Source organism: Gekko japonicus, unplaced genomic scaffold, assembly GCF_001447785.1.
Source record: "Gekko japonicus isolate JY-2015 unplaced genomic scaffold, Gekko_japonicus_V1.1 scaffold2125, whole genome shotgun sequence".
Taxonomy (NCBI): domain Eukaryota; kingdom Metazoa; phylum Chordata; class Lepidosauria; order Squamata; family Gekkonidae; genus Gekko; species Gekko japonicus.
The window spans coordinates 122,988-142,970 of NW_015173200.1; the positions used below are offsets into that span (position 1 = coordinate 122,988).

The following is a 19,983-nucleotide window of genomic DNA, read 5'->3' on the forward strand; positions in this document are numbered from 1 at the left end:
AAGTGCTTATAATATTCAACAAAAAAAATGAATGAGACAGCCAAGACGGTGGATGAAATTGCAAAGAAATGTATGGTATCAACGGAAGAAATACAGAAAGTCAAGAAGAAGGTCAGTAAAGTGGAGAAACACCAAGAGAAGCAAGACAAGAAAATATTGATGTTGCAAATGGAAAAATCAAACTTGACGCTCCGCTTTCAAGGGCTGAAAGAATGTGAGAAGGAAGACCTCAGAGACATTTTGGCGAATGCTTTGGCACCACTGACTGGCAGTGAAGCGGAAAAAATAAAAGAAGAGATGGACTTGGCTTATAGAGCCTACTCCAACTATACAAAGAAAAATAATCTGCCAGCAGAAGTGGTCGTGAAATTTACCAAACAACGTCTCAGAGATCAAATCTTAAAAGCAACGTCATCATCGCCTCTGAAAATTGGAGACTAGACTATTCGGATTTTAAAGGATGTTCCATTTGAAATTAGAATGAAAAGGAAGGAATATAAAGGGTTGACCATGTTCTTGAGAAATCATCAAATTAATTACAAATGGTTGGCGCCAGGACTTGTCTTTAAGTTTAAAGACAGAAGAGAGAAGATTGATTCCATCTTCAAGGCTCATGACTTTTTGAAGAAGCACGCCAGCGCAGAGGATGAGGCAGAACTCACTAAATGGATGGCAGGAACAAGCGAGGACAGCAGCAGTTCAGAGGGAGAGGTGAAAGACGAGGAAGACAAAGGAGCGGCTGGAGGTCCAAAGTATTTCCTGAGAGAGAAAAAAGGGAAGCACCCCAATGCTTGAAGATTGGTTTGGAAAGCACACTAAAAGATAATACTAACCCCAAAGATAATATTAACCCCAAAGGGACACTACTAATACATTAATTGACCGATTTTGAAAGGTACAGAAGAAACGAAATCATCCAACTGATGAAGAGAACTTTGACTTTGACTTTACTAATAAAAGATTAACATACTAATTTCTTACATGATTCAACACTTTCCTTTGTCCCGCTATATACCCTCCCTATTTTTCTGTAATGTAAAAGCGAAAAAATACTCTCCTTTTTAGGAGAGGGAATAAAAAAAAATGAGATGGCAAGACTGAACATCAATATCTTAGGAATCAGTGAAAAAAAGAGGAAGACCCAGCATGAGATGGACTGACTCAGGAAAGGAAACCACGGCCCTCAGTTTGCAAGACCTGAGCCAGACTGTTAGCAGTAGAATGCTTTGGAGGTCATTAATTCATAGAGTCACTATAAATCAGAAGCAATTTGATGGCACTTAACATACATACCGTGATGGACTGTATTTCCCAAAAGGATGGCACTAGAGGCAAGTGGCTTATTCTCGGGGAAGAATGTATGGGTGAAGGTACTCTCCGGCCCCTGCCACACGGGAGAAAAAAGAACGGCCGAAGTGCGGCTTTTTAAAGTCGCACCAAAAGAGACACGCAGCGGCGGGATCAGATAGATCCCCTGAGCCGCCGCGCAGTTGCTCCCCTGCACTATCAGATGCCGGGGGGAAGCCACTGCAGGGAGAGCGAGGCAGCCGAACTGCGCATGTGTGCAGTTCGGCTGGGAGCCTCGATTGCTCCTGCAGACGGCACGCCGGCGATCTCACGGCCGCACTTGCTGCACTGTTCCAAGTTGGTGCTACCTTTTACTTGGGGGTTTTTTGCAGCGGGTTTTAGGCCAGAAGGGATGGATCGGGGACGGGTGCACACCGATTCCCAGATGCCCGTTTGCTGCGCCCCCGACCCGTCCCTCTTCCGGCCCAAAACCTCCTGTGTGACCCGGGCCTCTGTTGTTTTTTTCTTGTTTTGCTACAGAAACTTTGCCTCTAGGTTCTGTCTCCTACCTTGGTAATCTTTACAGAAGGCAACGTATTGGCTTCAGCCCGTGCTTGTTCCACCTTATTTTCTGGTACAAACAGCTCAAGAACATCCTTGATAGCGGTAGGAGGAACAATGTTCTGGAACAGAAAAAGCAGACATAAGAGTCAAGTGGAAAAGTTAACTGTGAAGAAGATACCTTAAAAACAAAAGCACTTTAACTTTGTGAGGCAAAAACAGAATACCTGTTCCTGCAAGAGCTCCACAATCTGCTGAATGCAGTCTGATACTGAAGATATATTGGTTTTCAGCACAAGTTCGGGCATTTCAGGTTTCTCATACTCTGAATCAATTCCAGTGAATCCTGCAGATTGTTAGCAATTTGTATAGTTAAGATGATAATATAGAAATCGGATGGTAAAAAAAATGACAAGTAAACATGTTCTTATTTTAGGGCTTCAGAATGTTGTTTATAATTATTATATTGGCTGCTGGAGATCACTGATCAATTTTCTATGTCTAGTATCCATGGAGGAACATTTATTTCCTGACACAGCATAACATGCTACATTTACAGTGCCATCCTAAGCAGAGTCATGCCCTTCTAAGTCCAATGAAGTCAGTAGGCTGAGAACTCCATTGTTTGCTACCTATGCTTAAAGCAGAACCGTGCATCACAGCCAAGAGAAGGATCATAGCTGCACATTTGGCCATGACATAGTTATGGGGGGGGCGCTACACCTCTCAGCAACACAACAGGCTACTCCTACTCAAAGAGGACAATCCTAAGCAAGTCTACTCAGAAGCCTACTAAGGTCTATCCAGTGGGGCTTACTCCCAGGAAAGTGTTCTTAGGATTGCACTGAAAGTGTTGAAAGGTTTGACTCAAGCCAGTCTGTTCTCTGGGGAGACTTCAGGCTGAGAACCTCTTGCTGGGAGGGGCAGTCCCTGTGGGGTTAGGTGATGCAGCTCTCACAGGGGGAGGGGGTCATCACACCTTTGATTTCTCCAGCTCGTGCTTTTTTGTAAAGGCCTTTCACATCTCTGCTTTCACAGATGTTTAGAGGAGCATCCACAAAGACCTCAAAGAAAGGGAGCCCAGCTGTCTCATGAATCTTCCGTGCATTCTCACGGTCCTATGTAAAGGAAAGGAAAAGCAGCAAATAATGTAGAGGTAATAACTTCACAATTCTCTGTTCTGTTTGTTACTCTGCTTCATTTTCCTTGTATCTCCATTGACAACCCCCTTCTCAGCACATCCTAACCTCACATGAACGCACATGATGCCATCTTACGCTGAATCAGACTATTGGTCCATTGAGGTGAGTGGTGTATACTCAGACTGACAGCGGCTTTCATATACCTACTGTCCTTTTAACTGAAAATTCCGGGGTTTAAACTGAGACAATCTGTCTTTATTTATTTAAAATCAGTATATCCTGCTTTATTTCCTTAGACTTAAGACAGCTAACAATGCAACAAGAAGCTGCAAGATACAAAAACATAGGGCTCCATTTAACAAATAAAAATAACACAGAGATTAAAATAAGTGCAGATTAAAAATGCAGCCAAATATGACAGAACAGTTCACACTTCACACACCACACAAGATGCCCTCCCAAATATGTCTTGCATGCCTTCCTAAATACAGCCTGTGAAAGTGCCCTCTGTGTAGCAATGTATGTGGAACTGAATGAGTTAGGAAAGTAGACAAGGAATAACTCATGGGAAGATAGAGTGTGAAGGAACAACTACAGGAAGTGACTCAGTAGAGAAGCAGATAGAATGAGAGTGTGTGTTCAGGGGATATGATTTGTTTAATAATGACTTTTCTTTATTACTCCTGCCTGACTCTCAATTAATTACCCCTCTTGAAAACACTCTGCACCCATTCTGGTAGGCCATTCCAGAGGACTCGGTCTACCACAGAGAGAGCCTGTGACACAGCCGTTGCCACACAATCCTAAAACAGGGCACCACAAGCAGAAGGCTATCTGAGGAATGTAATTGGTACCGTAACAGATTCAGGTAGGTAGCCTTGTTGGTCTGAAGCAGCAGAACAAAGTTTGAGTCCAGTGGCACCTTAAAGACCAACAAAGTTTTATTCAAGGTATAAACTTTCGTGTGCACGCACACTTCTTCAGATAACTGGGCGCATGCATACGAAAGCTTATACCTTGAATAAAACTTTGTTGGTCTTAAAGGTGCCACTGGGTTCAAACTTTGTTCTGGCACTGTAACAGTATGCTCTATCAATGAGCCATGGCCTTTCCTCCTCATCTAACTATCCTTCTGTTACCACCTTACTATTTTAGTAAAGGTTTCCCTTGCTCGAAAGCCAGTCGAATCTGACTCTAGGGGGTGGTGCTCATCTCCGTTTCCAAGCTGAAGAGCCAGGGCTGTCCGAAGATGTTTCTGTGATCATGTGGCCAGCATGACTAAACGCCAAGGCTCACAGAACGCTGCTACCTTCCCACTGAAGTGGTACCTATTTATCTACTTGCAATTTCTTGCTCTTGAATGGCTAGGTTGGCAGGAGCTGGGGCTAGAGACGGGAGCTTACTCCATCATGTGGCACTCGGGTCTTGAACTGCTGAGCTACTGACCTTCTGCTCTGCAGCTCAGCGTCTTAACCTCTGAGCCACTGCGGCCCCTGCCCTTACTATTTTAGTTACTATTATTTCATATTTAGCTCTTCTTCTCTCAGAGCAACTTGGTTCCCAAGTGGTCTCTCAAGCCCAAACTAGACATTATGTCTGGCACAAATTAGGTTAGGGTTTGCTTGACAGCCAAACATGACCTCAGAGAATTGAAGTTCCCAAGTGCCCTGGAGCCCAATTCAGCTCATGATTATGGTGCAGGGGAGGAGGGGCTTCAGCCTCCCTCCTTGTGCTGACCTCCTGAGCCAAAACAGCCTTGGGGAGAGGCCTATTTGCCCCACTGCAGTGCTCTACATACACTGACTGCATGTAAAAAGCAAGTGGCATAAAAAAGTTGGCCAACTCAAAGATTACTGGTCACCATTAGTCACCTTTGTCACCCAGCAAATACAAGGACAGAAGAGATAGCCCCTTTTTCATTCATGAACAGATGCCCCCCAATTGTGACAGCATCATGTTGAGGTTAGGGGGTAGGCCTAGGATCTGGAAGACCCAGTTTGGAATCCCCACTCTGCCACTGAAACTCACTGGATGACCTTGGGCCATTCAGTCTAACCTACCTCACAGGAGTACAATAAGGATAAGATGGAGGAGAATGACATATGTCGCTGTGGATCCCCAATGGGATCCCCTCCTTCATTTTAACACATCATACTAAAGATGCATTACACTGAAAGCGACTGCATTTTATTTCCTGAAGTGTTGCTGTTTCATAAAGTCCTGCAGAGTTTGTTTCCTTAAAATGAGCCTCCCTCATTAAAAAAAAATTAGAAAAATTAGACTTCTAAAAAGCATGGGAAGACACAGTATCATACAAGAATTTTCAGAACAGGTGTACCTTTGTGAAAGGAGAAATAAAACTGGTGATGCAAACCAGGCCGGCATCTGCAAACAGTCTGGCAACTTCGGCAATTCGGCGGATGTTCTCTTCTCGATCATCAGCTGAGAAACCGAGATTTTTGTTCAGGCCATGACGGATGTTATCCCCATCAAGGGAGTAGCAAGGAATGCCATGAGAAAGCAGGTACTCCTCCAGTGCAAACCCAATGGTTGTTTTACCAGCACCAGAAAGACCTATTAATAACATGCAGCATATAAAACAAATGCAATTTTCCATATAGGCATCACATGAACACATGAAGCTGCCTGGTCAAGATTAGTATTGTCTACTCTAACTGGCAGCAGTTTTCTAGGGTCTAGGTTCAAGGTCAAAGTCAGAGATCCTTCTTGTTACTTAGTACTTGATCCTTTAACCAGAGATGCCAGGGATTGCACCTGGGACCCTCTGCATGCAAAGCAGATGCTCTACCAAGCCACAGCCCCTCTCCAAACTGTGTGGTTCTAATACCAAAGAAGCTCTTGAAGTTGTCTATCCATTTGCTGAGGGCTTAATTTAGGGTTGCCAGGTCCTGCCTGCAATCCAGCAGGGGGCTCCTGGGTCCTGCCTGGGATCTTCTGCCATGCACACTTTGTATGCATGGTGCAATGACATCACCTGGAAGTGACATCATCACGTCGCCAATGTCAGGGGTGATGCTCTAGTTTTTGGGCAAAACTCTATGGTATTTTACCTTCAAAACCATAGAATTGGCCCAAAAACTAGAGCATCACCCCGATGTCGGTGAGGCAATGATGTCACTTCTGGGTCACTTCCGTCACCAGGTGACGTCCCTGTTTGGGGGTGGGACTTTCCCCACCAGCCAGCTGGCCAGTGGTGGATCAAAGCCCCCAAAACTGGGGGAACCCCTGCTTGGACCGGAGGTCTGGCAACCCTGCACTTTATTTACAATACTTTTATTACACATTTCCCCCAAAAAACTCACCCTTGATATCTAACAAAACAAACCTCATGAAAAGTCAGTTTCAGGTCACCTTTAAATTGAAAATGATAGTGATCCACTACAAATAGTTTTCAGACTTTTTAAAGGAGATTTTGTTAAAACTGGATATTTGTTAACCAGTGTGGTTTTTTTATCCTTTGTTTCAACCTTTTGGTTACTTATTCTGTTGTTTTGGGTTTGGGTTTGTTTTTGGTCTGAGATAATTTAGAAGATGAACTTTTATACCCTGCTTTTCTCTACCTTAAAGAGTCTCAAAGTGACTTACAATAACCTTCCCTTCCTCTCCCCACAACAGTCACCTTGTGAAGCAGATGTGGCTGAGAGTTCTGAGAGAACTGTGACTGGCCCAAGGTCACCCAGCAGGCTTCATGTGGAGGAGTGGGGAATCAAACTCAGTTCTCCAGATTAGAGTCTGCCGCTCTTAACCACTACACCATGTTGGCTCTCCATTTACAGTATTAGGATTATTTAAAAGGCATTTTAGAACTTTGATCACTTGGTTATGCTTAAGTGGACAGTGGAATTTTCTTCTCCCACTTACATGTGACTTATAATAATAAATTCCATTACACCCTCTTGAGACACTAGGTTTATTAGGGATTATTAGGAAGGATTATTAGGGGATTATTAGGAAGGGAATTGAAAACAAATCAGCCAGTTTCATAATGGCCCTGTATAAATCTATGGTGCAATATTTAGAATATTGTGTACAGTTCTGACCACTGCTCATCAAAAAAGATATTACAGCATTGGAAAAAGTGCAGAAAAGGGCAACTGAAATGATTAAGGGGATGGAACACCTTTCCTATAAAAAAGATTAATGAAGTTAGGGCTCTTTAGCTCGGAGAAACGATAATTGAAGGGTGATGATGATAGAGGTTTACAAAATTATGCATGGGTAGAGAAGGTAAAGAAGTACTTTTCTCCCTTCGCAAAATACAAGAACTCCTAGGCACTCAATGAAATTAATTAACAGTAAGCTTAGAAGAGAAAAAATAAGTACTTCTTCACCCAAAGAGTAATTAACACATGGAATTCACTGCTGCAGGAAGTGGTAGAGGCTAGAAGAATAAACAGCTTCAAGAGGGGATTGGATAAACATATGGAGCCAAGGTCCATCAGTGGCTATTAGCCACAAGGAATAGATGGAACACTATGGGCCAGTGATGCTCTTATTCTTTGTACTTGGGGGGCAACAGTAGAAGGGCTTCTGGAGTTTTGGCCCCACTAGTGGACATCCTGATGGCACCTGGTATTTTTGGCCACTGTGTGACATAGACCGATTTCACACAAGCCGTTGCTCCACCCTCGCTCTTCCTCCCCCCCCCCGACTGTATGTGTCAACTTCCCACTACTTGCTGCGCGACTGCATTTTGACATGCAGCTTCACCCAATTTCCTTCACGTTTTTTCAATTCTGAAAAAACAGGATCAAAAAGACGCGGGGGAAATCAGGTGAAGCTGTGGGTCAAAATGTGGCCGCGCAGCAAGTAGTGGGAAATTGACACATACAGTCGGGGGGAAGGAAGAACGAGGGAGGAGCAGCGGCTTGTGGGAAATCGGTCACAAAGTGTTGGCCTGGATGGACCATTGGCCTGATCCAACATGTCTTCTCTTATGTTTTTGCGTTCTTATGTTGTGTATCTGTGATTTTCAGTTTTTTCAGTGCAAATATAATGGCAATAAATAACTCGGTCCAATGTCCGTTTACTAAATTAATCAGGAATGCAATACCTGTTAGCCACACCGTACAGCCTCTGAATCCACCTCTTGTTCCCACAACTTGTCCTCTCTTGCTCCTGCTAACATGATGGGCTTGGTATACCACATTAGTAGATCTCTGAAGATTCTAAAGGTACAAACAAAAACAGGGGAAAACTATTTATTGTTGTGACTGACAATACCCAAAAATAAATTCAATCAGGACATTTGGAAATTCCCCTTCTCCAAATCGCTGTCTCCAGAATTCTGTAAATCCTCAGGGACTTGGAGCAGGCCAATTTTGCATTGCCCCCTTTAAGTGACTCTCAGCTGTTCATTACACTCTGTGCATCCTGGACAGTCTGGCTGCTTTGGGGGATTTCCCCCCTTTCTCATAATTTACAGAGTTATGTTTTTTTCTATATCGTGATGGAGTCAATTAATTCCCCTTCTGGGTTTTGCTGCAATAAAGTTGGCATTTGATTGAAGAACTATTAACTTCCCTCCCAAATTCATCACAAGTGGTCTAGATAGGGATCACAAGGCAGACATGTGGTGCCCTCTGTAGACTGAACCATGAAACCACAACTAGAAGACTTAATAATAAGGATGTCCATTCACAGACTAGGGTCCGAGTCTGTTGTTTCAAGTGACAATCTAGCCTCCCTACTCACTATTGCATCTACTTATTTAGTTATTATAACACCAGGAGTAAGGCCCATTGTGGGGAGAAATACAATGGCCTCTAGAAAGAGGCTCCAGGTGAGTGTCCCGGCTGTGGCTGGTGGGGCGGCGGAGGGAAGAGGGAAATAGAGGGAGGTGAGCCATGTTTATTTCCTTCTGCTTAGCTATAAGGCAGAGCTGTCTCAAGTCATTTTGCTGCCCCAAGTGGATAGTATGGGAGGAGAGGCCCATGGTAACAGGTATGGTTCCCTCCACTTCTGATTTATGTTGATTTGGGGCTATGCCGTGGCAGCTAAGGTAGAAAACCACCTCCTCCTATGCCATGTTTCCTGAGTTCCAAAGGACTGGAAAGCAGTTCCATAGCCAGTTACAGGTTGGGAAATATCTGTAGATTTGAGGGGTAGAGCCTGGGGAGGGCAGGGTTTGGGGTGGGGAGGGACCTCAGCAGGGTATAATGCCAAAGCAGCCATTTTCTCCAGGGGAACTGATCTTGGTCACCTGGAGCTCAGTTGTAATAGCTGGAGATCCCCAGGTGCCGCCTGGAGGTTGGCAATACTTAGGGGAGGGTCAGGTTGGCTGAAGGACTTCAGTGAGGTATACTGCCATAGAGCTCACCCTCCAAAGCAACCATTTTCTCCATGGGGAGAAAGGGAAGGCCTGGACATCTCTCTGAATTACATCTCCCCATGGAGAAAATGGTTGCTTTGGAGGGTGAGCTCTATGGCAGTATACCTCATTGAAGTTCTTCAACCAACCTGACCCTCCCCTAAGTAAACTACACCTCCCAAGGTGCAATGTAACAAAAATGGGGGAGTAAGAATGGAGGAGCTGGCGGGATGAGCCAATAGGATGCTAAGGCAGCTTCCCCAGTGGCCAATGGGACAGTAGGTGAGTTGTCACCAGCATGGCTTGGCTTTTATATATTATAGATATCACCTTTCTGCCTAACAGCCACCAAAACAACTCAAAATAAAATCTATACATATATAAATATATTTATACATTTTCACACAATATAAAATATAAACATTAAACTAAAAATTATAACAGTAGCAACATTTAAAGGTCAGCCCCAGTATGGTCACAAGAGGCTCATTTTTCTATTGATTCAACTGAATTGAGAACAACTTTTAAAGTTCCTAGGTGTGTCCCCCTCCATGACTTAAACTGGAAGCTGGTCTTATTTCACTTTTAAATTTGGCTAGCTGCTTTTAAATTTAGAATCAGTGTTATATTTTTTTTACTGATCAGAAAAATTCTCTTTATACTTTAATGGCTGATTAATTTTACAGTAAATTTTACAGGCAAGTGCATCTGGAGTTATTGGAACCTATTATGTGAAGAAGACATTTTTGGAGCAGAAAGTCTCTTGATAAAATCTGAGGAAGTTGCAAGGCAGGTAAAATCCAGAAAGCTGGGGAGTCAAGGACCCGATCACCAAAAGTTCAGACAAACAGATCAGATTAGTTGTTGTAGATTTTCCAGGCTGTACGGCCATGGTCTTGGCATTGTAGTACCTGACGTTTCGCCAGCAGCTGTGACTGGCATCCTCAGAGGTATAACACAGAAAGATGGAGTACTCTCTGTGTCACGGTGAGAAGAAAAATGGTAGGCAGGTAGTTTATATCTACTCAGGAAGGTGGGGTAGGGCTGAGTCATTATCTTGTAGGAGTTTCCCAGGCTGTGACATGCTAATGGAGGAGCTTTCCTGAGGAGTTTCTTTTGCATATGGATTTGCTTGTTTGGTGGATTGGCATATAGATTTTGCATATGGATTGGAAAAGAACCTCCTCTGGTATTTTGGGCAAGACTCCATGGTAACCACAGAATTTTGCCCAAAATACCACAGTGTCACCACGTGACGTCCCTGGCATGATGAGACCACTTCCATGTGAGGTCATCATGCTGGGGGACATTGCATGTAGCGATGTTGCCCCAACCCCCCCTCACTCCCAGGAAGCTCCCACCCCCCACCAGCGGAAGAAAAGGACAGGGCAACCCTATGCTAAGCAGAGGCTCTTCCACTGCACCACAACTCCTCCCCTTATGAGCAGAGTGCTAGCTTGATTGCTTGGAGGAGGAGGGAAACCAACTGGGCAAAGGATGTGAAATAATAATTATTTAATCTTATGCACAAAAGAGCCTGTTAATTTATTTTGTTTGCTTGTTTGCTGGATCATTAACTTAAAATGGGATAAATAACCCCTTACGGGAAAAGGATTAGTAAACAACAGATGGTCTTATTGGCTGTTCTAGCCTAAATCAAAATTATCTGATAATCAAGAGTGAAAACACATTTTTCCTTTCACAAAAAATGCTGGTCTCTCAAGAAGGCATCTCACACAAAACAAACCACAGATTGAACTATGACATTCATTATTTAGGCTGCAATTCTCGCCAATATTTATATTGGATTATTTAATATTAATAATGACAGTACTACTGTGAAACTTATAAGAGTGAGAAGCAAAGTGTGTCACATAAACTGTCTCAATAATTTTTATAACCACCCTGGAAAGTAAGTCAACATTGTTATCCCCATATTGTAAATGCAGTAACTGAGGTAAGGTTGCCAGGTACCCCCTGGCCACCGGTGGGAGATGGGGGGGGGGGTGGGGTGCCAGATCCAGTTTGGAAAACTCTTGGAGATTTGGGGGGTGGAGCCTGGGGAGGGCATGGACCTCAGTGGGATACAATGTCATAGAATCCATCCTCCAAAGCATTCCTTTTCTCTGGGGGAATTGATCTCTGAAGTCTGGAGATGACCTATAACTCCAGGGGATCACCAGGTCCCACCTGAAGGTTGGCATCCCTAAAACTGAGGCCACGATGCGGGCTAATTCAGGTAACAAAGGAAATCTTAGTTTCCTTTTGCGAGTAGGCATTTCCTGCTTCCTTCTCCCCTTTTCTCCTTATAGTTTGTCATGATTCTTGACTGTACAAACTGTACAAACTACTGTACAATATGACTGTACAAACTACTGTTCCTCTAAGCCAGATGTGAAAACCCATTTCAAACGGTGGTTTCCACTTCTGGTTTTAAAAGCAAAGTATGGTTTGCAACCATTAAAATTCACCCAGTTCAGATCATGCCACACCAAACTACAAATGCCACAAACCAAGAGGTAAGGGAGGCTCTGCAGGTCGCAAAACAATATGGTAGAGGGAGCAAAGCTCACTCATAACAACCAAACCAAGGTTTGGCCGTGATTTCTGAATCAGGCCATGGGCTTGGCAAAGGCTACATAGGAGACATTTGAAGTAGAGACTTCTCAGTTCAAACTCTTTACCACTATACTGTATCAACTCCTAAAATAGGGCTACTAACCGCCAGGTGGGGCCTGGAGATCTCCTGAAATTACAATTGATCTGTAGATGACAGAGATAATTTCCCCTGGAGAAAATGGCTGCTTTGGAGAGTGTTCTCTATGTCGTTATACCCTGATGAACTCCCTCCCAAGACTCTGCCCCTCAACTCTCCAAGAATTTCCTAACCAAGAACTGGCAACCCTATCCCAAAACCTTATCATATCCAACTCACATTAGTTTCTTATTATGCAGTTCCATAAGAAGGTTGTCTTCAAAGATATCACAAATTTTCCAGGTATATTTATGAAAACCTATACACTATCAGAATTCTTTAGATCACAGGAAATTCCAACATGAGCTCCCTTTTGACTTTCCTTAGATCATGTTTTGCTGTATCATTCTTAAAGTGACAAGACTCCCTTGACAACTGTATTTTGTGCAGAGTGAATTTGCACCCTCATTTCTTCCTCCAAAGAAATCTCTCTACAGTTTCAGTGCTTAAGTTTTGAAGTCTTGCTGTCAGGCTTGCAGATGCCATACACCAGTGCTGTGATCCCCCCCAAAAAAAAATCTGGGTAAGCCGATCAGGTGTTATATAAGTTGATCAGGGTTTATGCAAGTTTTAATTGTTTGCTAGGAGAGACTACCTTAATCCATAATTATTCAGGATCTTAAAATGGGATTGGAAGCCAAACCTCAAAGATAATAAGAAACCAACTAGTGCGTAGCCAATAATGTCATCATAAATATCTGAACTTCTGAAGAGAGGCCCTCAAAAGAATTCCAGATCTAAATTACAAACATAAGATTTTTATGCTCAGGTTACAAATAGAAAAAATATGTGCTCTGGCAGAAAGAATATGTTTCTTGAAGCCTGTTGACCCGGAGCTCTGGAACACGGTTATGTAATTTTAATTATATAAACAAAATTTAGCTTTCCAATGGGGAAAAATACATTCATGTGTATAACTTTTATGGATGTCATACATTTATCTGCCTTGAGTCTCAGCAAGAAAGGAGGGCTATAAATAAATTAAATAAATAAACATGAAATGTTTGATAGTGAACCGTGTACATTTTCATTCCGGTGAAACCTGAGGGTGAGTGAATGCAAAAGACTAGCTTACCACAGGAGAAATGAGAGAGGTTTCCTTGCTTCTTAAATGCGTGCTAAAGGCTGTGAAAAAAGATGAGGGAGTCATGTTGGCTCAAAGTGTTTTATCACTAGAGATGGCTGCGACTGTCCTCTTTCCCACACCTCACTGCTGGGGGCACCAACCCTTTCCAGCAGGTAGAGGAGATAACCCTCCTTACTTATGACCCCCTATAGGTCTCCCTGACCTTTTACGAGACTACCACAAGAGTGTGTGCACCAATTTGACTGCCCTGACAACTAATGTTCAGAAAAGAGTATGGTATGTGCAAATGGCTCTTAAAGAGAACGGGGACAAGGAGGCAAGGAAGATTATCTCTTCAGCACTCAGGCAGGGACATCAGTGGGGTGGCTGGCTGGCTTGTGGCACCACAAGAAGTTGCCAAGCCCCCAGGGTTGCCATGTCTGGGTTGGGAAATTCCTGGAGATTTCGGAGGTGGAGCCAGGGAAGGGTGGAGTTTGGAGAGAGGAGGGACTTCAGTAGGGTATACTGCCAGATTCCACCTTCAGAAGCTGCCGTTTTCTCCAGGGGAACTGATCTCTGTCACCTGGAGTGCAGCTGCAATCCCAAGATATTTCCAGCCAACCCGGAGGTTGGCAACCGTATATCCCCCCCTCTACTCTGCTTTCTGAGTTGACTGTCTCAGGTCCCCTTTATAGATCTAACCTTACGGCTGTGGCTGGCTTTACAACATTCCATGAGTGCCGTTGCTCCACCCCTAGTTATTGTCACAGCCAGGCCTGACTTATAGGCAAACCTGATTGGGGGGGGGGGGAGACTATATCTGCAGACACCTTGTTTACACTGGGCTGCTATCCATGCAAAGCAGCAATGCAGGCTTAGAAAGTATGCCAAAGGTCCATAGCTAAGGTGCATATTCTGCTGGCATGCTAACTAAGCAATGCTTGTTTCATTTGTACAGGTAAGAGCCCTGTTTAAACAAGCTGCTGTGCCAGTGCCAAGTCCCACGGGTAAACCCTTTTGTCCTGCCAGCATCACAATTCAATCAGATCTTATTGTCTCGCTATGAAGATATTAGTTATACATGTCCTCCATGTACCATTGCAGTCTTTTGGTAAATATTTCCTGGTTCTTCATGCAAAGATATAGACAGTTGAATTAGAGCTTAGAAGGGTCCTATCCATGTATACTTTAAAATACCATGTGCCTTCTCTTTATTGCTTCTTTAAGCAGTGTTGCTTCATTGTACCCACTTGCATATGCACCCATGTAGACATTGCTTCTGCAAAATGGAAAAAATGGGGGGAAATCTGATTTGTGCCTGAAAACTCTTAAATGATTTTGGGGTGCTCGGGGGGTTTCTTTTGTTGCTCAGTCGCACAGTCGAGTCCGACTCTTTGCGACCCCATGGACCAGATCATGCCAGGCCTTCCTGTCTTCCGCCGCCCTCTGAAGTTTGCTCAACTTCATGTTCATTGCATCTATGACACTGTCTAACCATCTCATCCTTTGCCGTCCCCGTCTTCTTTGACCTTCAATCTTTCCCAGCATCAGGGTCTTCTCCAGTGAGTGCTCCCTTCTCATTTGGTGGCCAAAGTATTTGAGCTTCAGTTTCATTATCTGGCCTTCCAGGGAACAGTCAGGGTTGATTTCTTTTAGGATTGACTGATTTGATCTTCTCGCAGTCCAAGGGTCTCCCAAGAGTCTTCTCCAGCACCATAGTTCAAAAGAATCTATTCTTCGGCGCTCGGCCTTCCTTATAGTCCAACTCTCACAGCCATACATGACTACTGGGAATACCATTGCTTTGACCATGCGGACTTTTGTTGGCAGGGTGATGTCTCTACTTTTTATCATGCTGTTTAGGTTCGCCATCGCTTTCCTCCCAAGGAGCAGGCGTCTTTTAATTTCATGGCTGCAGTCACAGTCTGCGGTGATCTGGGATCCCAGGAACGTGAAGTCTGTCACTACTTCCACGACTTCCCCTTCTATTTGCCAAGGAGTGATGGGGCCGGATGCCATGATCTTAGTTTTTTTGATGTTGAGCTTCAAGCCCACTTTTGCGCTCTCCTCTTTTACTCTGAGCAAGAGGCTCTTTAGATCCTTTTCACTTTCAGCCATTAGAGTGGTATCATCTGCATATCTGAGGTTGTTGATCTTTTCCCCAGCAATCTTAATTCCCGCTTGTGATTCATCCAGGCCAGCATTTCGCATGATGTACTCTGCATATATATTAAATAAGCAAGGTGACAGTATACATCCTTGTCGTACTCCTTTTCCTATGCTGAACCAATCAGTTGTTCCGTATCCGGTTCTAACTGTCGCTTCTTGGCCCTTATACAGGTTTCTCAAGAGACATGTGAGGTGGTCTGGTACTCCCATCTCTTTAAGGACCTGCCATAGTTTGTTGTGATCCACACAGTCAAAGGCTTTAGCATAGTCAATGAAGCAGAAGTAGATATTTTTCTGGTACTCTCTTGCTTTCTCCATAATCCAGCGAATGTTGGCAATATGATCTCTCGTTCCTCTACCTCTTCGAAACCCAGCTTGTACTTCTGGTAGTTCTCTATCCACGTACTGTTGAAGCCTAGCTTGTAGGATCTTGAGCATGACCTTGCTAGCGTGTGATATGAGTGCAATTGTGCGATAGTTTGAACATTCCTTGGCATTGCCCTTCTTTGGGATTGGAATGTATACTGATCTTTTCCAATCCTGTGGCCACTGTTGCGTTTTCCAAATTTGCTGGCAAATGGAGTGCAGAACTTTAACAGCATCATCTTCTAAGACTTTGAATAGCTCAGCTGGAATACCATCACCTCCACTAGCTTTGTTGTTAGTAATGCTTTCTAAGGCCCATTTAACTTCACATTCCAGGATGTCTGGCTCAAGGTCAGTGATTATACCGTCGTGTTTGTCAAGGACATTGAGGTCTTTCTTGTATAGTTCTTCTGTGTATTCTTGCCATCTTTTCCTAATCTCTTCTGCTTCTGTTAGGTCCCTACCGTTTTTGTCCTTTATCATGGCCAGCTTTGCATGGAACGCTCCCTTGATTTCTCCAATTTTCTTGAAGAGATCTCTAGTCCTTCCCATTCTATTGTTTTCTTCTATTACTTTGCACTGTTCATTCAGGAAGGCCTCCTTATCTCTCCTTGCTGTTCTCTGGAAATCTGCGTTCAGTTGGGTAAATCTTTCCTTTTCGCCTTTGCCTTTCGCTTTCCTTCTTTCCTCTGCTATTTGTAAAGCCTCATCAGAAAGCCATTTTGCTTTCTTGCATTTCTTTTTCTTTGGTATGGTGGTGATTGCTGCCTCCTGTACGATGTCACGAACCTCTGTCCATAGTTCTTCAGGCACTCTATCTATCAAATCCAGACCCTTGAATCTATTCTTCACCTCTACTGTATATTCATCAGGGATGCGATCTAGGTCAAACCTGAATGGCCTCGTGGTTTTCCCGATTTTCTTCAGTTTAAGTCTGAATTTTGCAATGAGTAGCTCATGATCTGAACCACAGTCAGCTCCAGGTCTTGTTTTTACTGACTGGATAGAGCTTCTCCATCTTTGACTGCAAATTATATAGTCAATCTGATTTCGGTGTTGCCCATCTGGTGATGTCCATGTGTAGAGTCGCCTCTTAGGTTGTTGGAAAAGGGTGTTCGCTATGACCAGTGTGTTCTCTTGACAAAACTCTGTTAACCTTTGCCCTGCTTCATTTTGCTTTCCAAGGCCAAACTTGTCTGTTATTCCGGTTACCTTTTGACTTCCTACTTTAGCATTCCAGTCCCCTATGATGATGAGGACATCATTTTTTGGTGTTAGTTCTATGAGGTGTTGTAGGTCTTCATAGAACCGGTCCACTTCAGCCTCTTCTGCATCAGTGGTTGGGGCATAGACTTGGATTACTGTGATGTTGAATGGTTTGCCTTGGAATCGGACAGAAATCATTCTGTCATTTTTGAGATTGTATCCCAGTACTGCCTTTTGCACTCTCTTGTTGACTATAAAGGCCACACCATTTTTTCTACGAGATTCCTGGCCACAGTAGTAGATATAATGGTCTTCTGAGTTAAATTCGCCCATTCCTGTCCACTTAAGTTTACTGATTCCTAAGATATCGATGTTCAGTCTTGCCATCTCATTTTTGACCACGTCAAGCTTACCTTGATTCATAGATCTTACATTCCAGGTTCCTATGCAGTATTGTTCTTAGCAGCATCGGACTTTCCTTTCACCATCAGACACATCCACAACTGAGGTTCCTTTTGGCTTTGGCCCAACTGCTTCACTCTTTCTGGGGTTACTTGTACTTGCCCTCTAAAAACTCTGAAATGATTTTTGAAAACCTGAAATGATTTTGGGGTGCTCGGGGGGGTTTCTTTAAGCAGTTAAATGAATAGTTAAAAGATAATTAACCTAGCATAGCCGACTATGTTCATTGTTTTATTAGCTTTTTAAAAGTAACATTGAGTTAAGCTGATGTATTGATCTCCTACTCTTGGGTTTTTAGTTATTAGTGGGTCTTTTTTCTTTCTCCTTTGATGTAGTTCCCCTTCCCATATTTTCAGTTGTAGTTTGTAAAAAAATCAATTAAAAATTCCCCTTAGGGGGATCCAAAAAACAAACAAACAAAACCCCTGTAGCTCAATCAAAAATCTTCACAAAATGTATGTGCACTGTAAATAAGCTACCTGTAGCCATGGAACTCCCTATGAGATTTTAAAGAAAACGATGGAGAAGCGTCAATAAGGCTTACACCAAACATAGGGAATCCTGCTTTGGGATAGGAAAGAAGGACAAAATGTTCCGTCTGGTTCCTTCACTCTCTCTGTGATTCACATATGTGCTCTCTTCATTCACTGCATTCTTTAACGGGCAGTTTATATTTGAACAGCAATCCTCCTCAGCTTCTCCAGTGCCAAAAGACCTCCTTGTCGTCTAAAACCAAGCAGTCTGAAGTTGTGGCACAGAACACCCTCATTGATTCCATGGCCTCAGCTAGGGTTACTCACCCTTGCCAGGGCAAATTGCTGCTCCAAGATCTCATTTTTTCATTCAGTCCTCTTTGAGCAAACTGAGGAAAAACAACCTTCATCCACTGGTACAACCTTTGTGCTGGATGACTATTAATTTTGGCACCACTGTACCGATATTTCCACTCTACCAAGTCCGTAGCACAGAACGTTTTTCAAGGAGTCCCACAGAGGCAGCCTAGTTACCTCAAACAAGCAGTCTTTCAGGTTGGAGACAGACAGAACGAAATGCCAAAACCTGACATTTCCCCTCCTAACTGAACAATATTTCAACTTTTTAAAAACTGGGCTTTGATGTGCCATTAATGTTAAACTGCAGCAGTGGAAGTTCATTTTACTAATATTCTTCATTCATCCTGTCTGAAGAATAGGACTGTAGATAGGGAAAATACAGCCAAGTTAATGTATGAGCTAGAACAAATTTGGACTTGATATATACACTGCTTTTATGTTCACAAAATAATTATCCATACTTAAATGAACATCCATAAAGTATGTCATCCATCAATGGTGGATGAAGAAGCAAGTTATGATAAAGGACAGTTTAATACTGGTTAAAGTGAAATGAAAGTGTGAAAAGAAAAGAAGAAGAGATTGGATTCATACCCCGCCCTTCACGTGGAAGTCTCAGAGCAGTCTCCTTTCCCTTCTCCTCCCCACAACAGACTCCCTGTGAGGTAGGTGGGGCTGAGAAAGCTCTTTCGAGGACTGCCTGTGAGAGTGATATAAATGGGGCTTGATTACAAAAAGGGGCTTGAAAAGTGCAATACACTTTGTGAAGGAATGGAATCATAAACCTTTCCCTGTTCTTTCTTGTTGGACTTCCAGGCGGTTGGAAGAATGCTGCAGCCACCTGAAAACTCCATTTGGCAATGTGCCCCTTCCCCTCTCCCCCCATGGGTGCCAATTACAAGCTGGGTAACTGCTTAGGAGTATCTCCTGCCAGACTAAGTCATACGGCTAACACTCTGTACCTGTATCTCAAGTCAGCATGGGGTGATCCAATGTGACCTCACAATTTAGAGCTATGGTAGAGAGAAGGGTGGTGAGCTTCTCTGGCACCCCTTTCCATTACCACACTTCAGATAGCAAGACAGAATAGATGTGGTGAGTTTCCAGAGATCAGACTTAGAGAATCCAAAATATAACAGAGTCTGATAAATGAATAAAAGAATATGCATGTTCTGTTCAAGCTTCCTTTTGGGTTGAGCAAGGGAACAAAGAAAAGGTGAAAACATGTGGTCTCCTATCACTATGCTTGGTACCTCCAAAATGATCTTTAATTTAGGACAAGGTAGCTTTACTTGAAGCTGCAGCAAGTTAGACTTTATTATTACCTTAGATCTCCAGGTTGGGACTTCTCTCCCTTGTCCTGCGCCTCATGGGCAAGATGGAGTCCCTAAGTGAAGGCTTAGTCTATCATGGCTTGTGTGCATCCAAAGAGCTGCCCATCATGGAAGAGAGTCAAGAGACCCCTCTTTTTCATGTTCTGAGTTTTTTAAATAAACTTTTTCTTCCCATTTGGGATGACTTTCCTGTTCCTTCCTGTTCCAAAGGAGGACGTTTCTTTCTACTACTTTAGTCTTCCCAGCCAATTTGATGTAGTGGTTAAGTGCGTGGACTCTAATCTGGGAAAACTGGGTTTGATTCCCCACTTCTCCACTTGCAGCTGCAGGATGACCTTGGGCAAGCCATAGATCTGTCAGAGCTGTTCTCTCAAGGACAGTTCTGGAAAGAGCTCTCTCAGACCCACCTACCTCACAGGGTGTCTGTTGTGGGGAAGGGAAGGGAAAGGAGTTTGTAAGCCACTCAGACTC

At 43.4% G+C, this 19,983-nt stretch overlaps 1 protein-coding gene across 1 annotated transcript in view; it reads right to left on the reverse strand.

Moving 5' to 3' along the window:
- The window catches only part of PAPSS2 (3'-phosphoadenosine 5'-phosphosulfate synthase 2), a 73,923-nt gene that overhangs the window by 22,176 nt on the left and 31,764 nt on the right, over positions 1-19,983 (reverse strand). The window contains exons 2-6 of the mRNA XM_015422658.1: positions 8,065-8,179; positions 5,329-5,564; positions 2,828-2,966; positions 2,076-2,194; positions 1,857-1,970 (exon numbers count right to left, since the gene is read on the reverse strand). Coding sequence (XP_015278144.1) covers positions 1,857-1,970; positions 2,076-2,194; positions 2,828-2,966; positions 5,329-5,564; positions 8,065-8,179 — 723 coding nt within the window. The remainder of the gene's footprint in view (positions 1-1,856; positions 1,971-2,075; positions 2,195-2,827; positions 2,967-5,328; positions 5,565-8,064; positions 8,180-19,983) is intronic.